The following is an 8,065-nucleotide window of genomic DNA, read 5'->3' on the forward strand; positions in this document are numbered from 1 at the left end:
AGCAAATAATTAAACAAAGTAACAACAAATTAGCCCTTGGGTTAAAAGTCCAGATCCCAACATTTCCTGACCATCCTGAGGGTTACCACAGGCACACACTCAAGGTTTGGGGTTTTTGAGGAGCACAGACAGGTCAGAATGTGATCCCCCACAGGCTTGAGGCTGCTTGAAATCCAATTCTAAGCCTGAGCTGTACTAAAAATGAAGCACTTAAAGATCCTGGTTAAAATCCAAAGCCCCAGCAAGGACAGGGACAGAATCTGAGCAGTTGTTTGAGCAAGAGCACGGAGTGAGGACACAGAGAAACAACCCCAGGATTCCACTGGCTCCACTGAGCTGAGCTCAGCCACAGCAACAGAAACATTTGTTCCAGTCATTGGCACTTGGAAGTTCTGAACAAGAGCTTTACCTTTTTTTAGTATTTCAATATTTTCAATATTTTACCTCAAAAGTTCTTCATGTCTGTTCTGCCCAGTCAGGGCAGTGAAATCAGCTTGGCCCTAGTGCAGAGTTGTGCTGCTCTAAATAACAATATTTGGACCAAATCTACTAAAGCACATTTGTCTTGTGCAAAACCTTCTGTGCTTATCTTCTAAATAATTTTCCCCAAAGTTCACAGGGTTTTGTCCTTCCAGTTCTTGGCTCCCACCAAACCCAGAGTTCTCTGTGAGGCAGCTGGAAACAAATTACAACCATTCAGTTCACTCCTGACTAGTATGACAGCCTGATTTTGTATTTTTTGCTGGATTTGGAACTACATTTATGGACTTGGAAGTATCACCTGTGCAGGTCAGCTCTGCAGCACCCTAAAAACTGAAAAAACCCTAAAAACCATTTGAAAGGTTCCAAAGGTGACAGAAATACAGACCTGTATTCCCTTTTTCCCTTTTCAGGTTTTATAGAGCCCAAGAGAAAGGGAACAGCAAAGAGCAGCAGATGCATTTTCCAGTCAGTTCCCACACATTGCTGAGAATTCCCAGCTCTGGAGCTACAGCTGGGACATTTTGATGCCAAGCAGAGAATGCTGAGCAGTGTGGAGCACTGCTGTGATGAACCTCCATCCAAATAATTCTCCAGGTTGACCACACACCCTTCAAACATCAAATTCCAGAGGCTTCCCATGGCCACAGGCAGCTGAGCTCTGGCCAGGAAACAAATTCCTGCATGTCCCAAGAAACCAAACCCCATCCATGGACCTGGATGACAGAATGTCACCATTCAGTGTCCTCACAAACTCCACACTGCCCCTTCCTGCTGGTTGTGTATCCCAAAAGCTTTTCCTCATCTCCCAGGGGTGTTTTTATTAACTGGCTGCCCTTGTGCCCCACAGCCCTTCAGCAGCAGACCCACAGGGAAAGCTTTCACAGAAAAGCCAAAGCTTTCTCAGCCCTGGCTGTGCAGGTTTAACCTGCACTCATGGAATGGTCTGGGCTGGAAGGGGCCTTAAAGCTCATCCCACCTTCCACTGCCCCAGGCTGCTCCATCCTGGCCTTGGACACTTCCAGGGATGGGGCAGCCACAGCTTCTCTGGGCAACATCAAACAAACTGAACTCGAGCCAATGGTCCCCACAATTCTGCCCACCATGGTGTGGATGTTGCTGGAAAATAATATTTTATGTTAAATTTTTTGTGGATTGAATTCCTATCAGTCACGTCAGTCAAAGTTAAAATAAATTGAAAAAAATATTTATAAAGATTATCACAGATAAAGCAAATGTGATGCAGATTGATCCTCTTCATTCCAAGAAGAGAATTAAGACTGTAAGTAGTGAAGGAAGCAACAGTAAAAGGAAAAAATTCTTCTCTCTCTGTTTACTGATTTCCACTGTCCATTTGAAATGGAGCACTCCAAATTAAGATGTGTGACTGACACCAACAACCTGAACCTGAGCCTCCTGCCACTGCCCTGCTCTGCTGGCCTGGCACTGACCAAATGCTCCCTCTGTTGGCTGAGGGCTCCTTCCTCCTCCTCCTCCTCCTCCTCCTCCTCCTCCTCCTCAGAGCTGAAGCAGAACCCAGCCCAGCAGCACAAGGACAGGGCAGGACACAGCAGTGAGCACACCAGGGCACCAGGGGAGGGGGTTCTGGTCTGGGAAGAACTGGCTGAGCTCACAGTTCCCTCAGCTGCAGGGAATGGCTCACAATAATTCCCTGGCTCAGAGCAAGCCCTGAATTCCACCAGTCTGTCCCACACCTCCTGCAGAGCCTCACTGAACTCATTTCCTTCCTCATTTTGCAAGGATGCTGCAATCAGAAGCTGGCTCAGGTGCCTGTGGCAGCTCTCAGCCTCCTCCCCTCCATCACAGAAACCCAGGGTGGTTTGGGGTGGGAAGGACCCTAAAGCTCATCCCATCCCCCCCTGCCATGGCAGGGACACCTTCACTGCCCCAGCCTGGCCTTGGCCACTTCCAGAGATGGAGCAGCCACTTCTGCACCCCTGACAGAGTCAACCCCAACCCCCCCCACTCCTTCCCTTCCAATTTTACAGTCTAGAGACATTTTGAAGAGACTCTTTACAGTCTGTGGTAAGAAAATAATTCAGAATAAAACAATTTGCAAGTTACAGAGAGAGCTGAATAGCAGCTGTCCAAAGCAACCTCCAGTTACCAGATTAATTAGTGAGAAGCTGCCCAGAAATGTTGGCAGTTCATGTTAAAAATGAACAGTTGACAGGTTTGGTCCAACTTAGAAGAGATCTGAATGCTGCAGGAAAACAATACAGAATATAAACTGTTCCACCCACAAAGAAAGAAAACACAGATGCAGTGTGTCCCCTCCCTTGTCCAAGAGTCTCTCAAGTGCCTGCTGGACCTTCCAAATTCCTGCTGGAGGATCCTGTCAGGCCCAGATCACCCACAGCACACTTGCCTGCTTGACACAATGAGCTCCCAAGAAATTCCAGTCCTTGGGGTTCTCCTCAGCCCAAGGGACAACTTCAAATCTTCTTAGCAAACAGGCACTTAGTTAGGAAAGGTTTTTCCTTTTTATTACAGAAATGGAGGATCAGGTAGGTGGCACTCCTGGCACTGGAGATGTTGCACTTTTGCTGTACAGGTGCACAGAGAGCAGACACCCAGCTGAGAGGGGACAGGGGCACTCCTGGTGGCACAACCCCGTGTGACACCAACTGTGCCACTCCTCTGACAGCACTGCACGGAATCCAACAGACAGGGGACACACAGCACTTCTAGCTTTTACTCTAGAGGTAAAGTGTCATCTTTTTCACAGCATTTAGTCTCTATAGTTCACTTTTGTGACTGGTTTTCTCCAGGTGACACAGTGAGAGAAGAATCCCAGCACACACCGAGGTGCTGCTGCCCCGTGAGCTGAGCAGGGAGGTAGATGCCATGGATGTTCTCTTCAGATGGAGCACGGAGAAGGACCTTGTGCTAATCAACTCTGGTGCCCAGAGTCTGTCCCTGGCACCCAAACACTGCAGGGATCAGCAGGAGAGGCAGCACAGATCAAGGCTCGTCCAGCAGCTGCACCTGAACCACGTTTTCTTGGCATCTGGAAGAGAAAGGCACCTCCAATTAGCACTAATTAGCTGTGGGGTGGATGAGCAGTGCAGCAGTGCCAGTGCTGAGCTGGTCTGGCTGTTTTCATACCACGAGCCACATCTTTCAGGGAATGAAATTCCCTCAGTTGGGAACTCAGATTTCATTATTTGCAGCATTTTATTTGGTTAATCCTGGAATCAGCATGTTCCAGAGGAACACAGCTCACGGGGGGGCTGTGCAGGAGTCAAACACTCAGCTGGGCACACCCCTATTTCTTCTGTTTCTTCAGAAATTACACCTGCTACAAACAGTCCAAATGGTCTCCCAAAAGAAGGAGGCAGAAAGGAATGACACAGAAAATCACACCATTGGAATTGGTGGAAATCATGGAATGTTTTGGGTTGGAAACAACCTTAAAGATCATCTTGTTCCATCCAGCCATCAGCCAAAAGGGTGACGTGAATGAAAATTCCTTTTTTTAAGCTCTGCCACCAACTTAGAGGGGAATTTTTCTTTTTTGAGCATTAAAATATTGCAGGATCCAATTGCAGGATCCAATTCTCTGAGAATCAATATGTGTCACAGACATGTTTTATAAAAATCCCTTTGCCAGGATTTTTTCTCCTGAGAAGCTGAGAGGCCTCAGAAATGAAATGGAAACAATAATTATCTCTGCTGTGGAATGCAACAGGAGCATCTTTGATTGGCCTCATGTGGTTGTTTTTAATTCATGGCCAATCACAGTCCAGCTGTCTCAGACTCTCTGGTCAGTTACAAGATTTTATTGTCATTCCATTTCTTTTCTATTCCTTTCAAGCCTTCTGATGAAATTCTTTCTTCTATTCTTTTAGTATATAATTTTCTTTGAATATAATATATATCATAAAATAATAAATCAGCCTTCTGAGACATGGAGTCAGATCCTCATCCCTTCCCTCGTCCTGGGTCCCCGTGAACACCCCAACATTCAGTGACCCCAGGTGAGGAACATTCCCACAAATATCTTCTATAAAAGGGGAAAACTCTTTTATACAGCATTTCTCAGCCTCCTTGGCAGCTGCTGGAGGGCAGAGGAGGCAGTGCCCAGCTCACCTCCTCACATGACAAGGCAGGACAGTCCCATGCAGCCCTGGTTCCCATCCTCGCTGCTGTTGAGCTTCTTCATCCGGTACTGCCGGATCTCCCTCACCAGGGTGTAAAAAGCATCTTCCACACCCTGAATGCAAACACAAGGTCAGGCATTTTCTCCCCTCAAGCTTTTTGAAATCACTGATCTGTCCATCCCAGAACCCCTTAATGGATTTGAAAGACACAATTCTGCAGGAAGAGCAGCACCCAGCTGATCCCGCGGTTCCTGAGAGGAGGAATCCCACATGGATGTCCCAGCCTGACTCCTCCTGGAGGAACAGCCACTAAAATAAACATGGAAAACTGTATCTCAGGGAGGTTCCATGCAGGAAACAGCTACTCCTTACCTAATTTTAGAATTCTTAGAATTCAGCTCTTCAGGATTTTCTGGCTGCTGCTCAATAATTGCACCTTCCCTGCTCTGCTCCCCTGCTCCAGGGCTGGCTGGACAGGCCCACGTGGCCAAGGAGGCTTTGGAGAAGCCCATTAGTCCAGTCTGGGGAATTCTGTCTGCAATCATAATCTGCTAATTGGCTTTCATTAACGAGCCAAGAGAACTCTGGGGTGAGTGAGCTCAGCCTCTGACACTCCCCAGGGAGAGCAGCTGAAACTCTGCTGCTCCTCCTGCCAGCACTGAAACTGGCTGGAATCAAAACTTATTGGGAGGCCTTTTTATGGTTTTGGAGGTTTATTAAGAGGGGTTTTTGGTGGTTGCATTTGAATGTTTTGATAGTAAAGGTAAATTTTAACATTTTTTTGGGCATGTGTTATTTTTTCTTGTTATGTAATTTTCCACAAAACCACTGTAGGTCTCTTTATCTCTACATTTATTGGTATCAGTTATGTTTATTATTTTGAGTATTTTTTTTTCCTAGTTAGCTTTTAAATTTTATTTAGTAACTTCAGGGGAGTTGAAATTTTTTTATTCTCTGTTATTTATCAACATGACCCACTTGAAAAAGGAAGTCAGGCCGAGTCTGAAGTGATTCCTGTACTGGCCCAGCCCAGAACTCTTTCAAGCTAAGAATGAGCGGGGAAATAAAAGCAAAAAACAGTAAAGGGATTGAACAAATACTTCTCCTGTAAATAAGGCAAAAGCACATGGGAAAATGTCCTTGCTGCATTTCCCAGGCCCTGGGGGAGCCCTCACCTGTCTCGTTTTTGCAGAGGTCTCTATGAAGGGGATTCCGTAGCTTTTTGCCAATTCTTGGGCCTGTTTTGTGTCCACCGTTCTCGTGGGCAGATCACACTTGTTCCCCACCAGCACCATGGGCACGTCATCTGAGTCCTTCACTCTCTTGATCTGTTCTCTTTAGGAAGACAAATTATAAAAAGAAAAAAATTAGGAAGTATTTTCTAAAATAGAAAAACTGGTTTAGTTCAGTATTCAAACAACCTTGTGCCACAAAAACAAATTAAAGGTGAGCAGGGCCTCAGGGGTCAGCAGCATGGCCAAGCACTTTGTACACTTCATTTTCTGTCCATGGATAACTCACCCTAGATTTCTCACCCATTTTCTTAGAGATGATATTCTGTAGCTGCAAATTGCATCTGATTCACAGAATCCCAGAACAGCTGGGTTGGAAGGGCCCTCTGGAGATCACCCAGCCCAACCCCTCTGCCAAGGCAGGATCACCTGGAACAGGTGATCAAATCCTGGAGGGTTTGGAAAGTGTCCAGACAGGGAGACTCCACAACTCCCTGGCAGCTGCTCCAGGGCTCTGCCACCCTCACAGAAAGAAGTTTTTCCTCACGTTGAGGTGGAACTTCTTGTGGTTTAGTTTATGGCCACTGCTCCTTGTCCTGTCCCTGGGCATCATGGAAAAGAGTCTGACACTGTTCTCTTGGCACCCCTTGGAGATATTTATATGGATTGATCAAAAAGAAATAAAACTGAATAAAAATCATCCCAGTCTTAACTGACTAAAGGTGGTGGTGTTGAGGCCTGGCACAGGGTGCCCAGAGCAGCTGTGGCTGCCCCTGGATCCCTGGCAGTGCCCAAGGCCAGGCTGGACAGGGCTGGGAGGAACCTGGGACAGTGGAGGGTGTCCCTGCCATGGCAGGGGTAGGACTGGATGAGATTTAAAGTCTCTTCCAACCCACCCCTGACTGTGATTCCATGCACTGGCACAGAACAGCGACAAAACTCCCTGAAAGAAGTGGGAGATTCAACATTTGTCCGTTCCTGAGCCTTCACTGAGGCACTGCAGTGCTTCACTCAGCCATCATCCCTGCCCCGTCCCCCTGTCCCTGCACTCCCTGTCCCCGGGGCAGCCCAGCTGTACCTGTAGAGGTTGATGTCAGCGAAGGATTTGCTGTTGTTGATGGCAAAGACGCAGAGGAAGCCCTCCCCTGTCCTCATGTACTGGTCCCTCATGGCGCTGTACTCCTCCTGCCCCGCCGTGTCCAGGATGTCCAGCAGGCACGTCTCGCCATCGATCACCACCTGCTTGCGGTACGAGTCCTGCAACACACGGGCACCGTCAGCCCCGCACTGCTCCTGCCGCCCCAGCGGCACGGGGGAAACGTAAAAATAATCACAAAAACGCAGGAGGAGCTTTGGCAGCTGTTCTGCAGAAGCTGTGGCTGCCCCTGGATCCCTGGAGTGTCCAAGGCCAGGCTGGACAGGGCTCTGAGCTGCCTGGGACAGTGGAAGGTGTCAGGGTTGAAACTGGATGAGCTTTAAGGTCCCCTCCAACCCAAACCAGTCTGGACTTTGTGATTCTCATCCTACCACTATCTAAAACTACAGTATTTTTAAAATTACCCACACGATCACATTTTAAACCATGCCCAAACCACCCCATTTTAAATGAGACTCTAAGCCCTCTCATCCTTTGTTACAAAACACAGAACTCGTGTTGCCTTAAAGAAATTCCTCCACAAGAGACAAAAATAAAAGACAATCACAAACAGCCTCCCTGCGAGCAGAGCCTCCGCCCTGCCCAGCCCCGTGCCGGCCTTTTTGGTTGCCCGTGGCTGCTTTAGGAAGCCCGAGGGGAACGGGCAGGAGCCGCTCGCAGAGCCCCGGGCCGGGCCGGGCTGCCGGGAGCTGGCGGCGGATCCGCTCCCGCCTCCCCCGCGCTCCCGTCCCGCGGCCCCGAGCCCGCACCGGCTCCCGCGGCCCCGCGCACCTCGATGGTGGGGTCGTACTCGTCCACGAAGTGGTTCTGGATGAGCTGGATGGTCAGCGCGCTCTTGCCCACGCCGCCGGCGCCCACCACCACCAGCTTGTACTCGGTCATGGCCCCGCGGCCTCGCCGGGCCCGGCCCGGCCCCGCCGCCGCCGCCGCCCCGCGATCGCCCCGCGCCGCTTCCGCCTCCCGCCCGCGCGTCACCGCCCGCGCCGCTTCCGCACACGCGACACGGGCGCGACACGGCGGGACAGGCGGGACACGGGCGGGATACGGCGGGACACGGCGGGACACGGGGGGGA

At 49.4% G+C, this 8,065-nt stretch overlaps 1 protein-coding gene across 1 annotated transcript; it reads right to left on the minus strand.

Annotated features, from left to right (window-relative positions):
• Positions 1-2,502: 2,502 nt before the first annotated feature.
• Positions 2,503-7,941, minus strand: NRAS (NRAS proto-oncogene, GTPase). The gene is made up of 5 exons (XM_084220590.1): positions 7,764-7,941; positions 6,915-7,093; positions 5,780-5,939; positions 4,594-4,717; positions 2,503-3,511 (listed from the first exon to the last, which is right to left on the minus strand). The coding sequence occupies exons 1-4, from the start codon at positions 7,872-7,874 to the stop codon at positions 4,598-4,600; spliced, it is 570 nt and encodes a 189-aa protein (XP_084076716.1). The 5' UTR covers positions 7,875-7,941; the 3' UTR covers positions 2,503-3,511; positions 4,594-4,597.
• Between the last annotated feature and the right edge of the window lie 124 nt (positions 7,942-8,065).

The sequence above is a fragment of the Fringilla coelebs genome, assembly GCF_963513975.1.
Source record: "Fringilla coelebs genome assembly, chromosome: 23".
In the NCBI taxonomy this organism is placed as follows: Eukaryota; Metazoa; Chordata; class Aves; order Passeriformes; family Fringillidae; genus Fringilla; species Fringilla coelebs.

Coding starts and splice junctions, on each gene's coding strand:
- NRAS (XM_084220590.1), bottom strand. CDS start 7,874: ATGACCGAGTACAAGCTGGTGGTGGTGGGCGCCGGCGGCGTGGGCAAG. Junction 7,094..7,763: donor AGTACGACCCCACCATCGAG/GTGCGCGGGGCC, acceptor CGTGTGTTGCAG/GACTCGTACCGCAAGCAGGT. Junction 5,940..6,914: donor GCTGACATCAACCTCTACAG/GTACAGCTGGGC, acceptor GTCTTCCTAAAG/AGAACAGATCAAGAGAGTGA.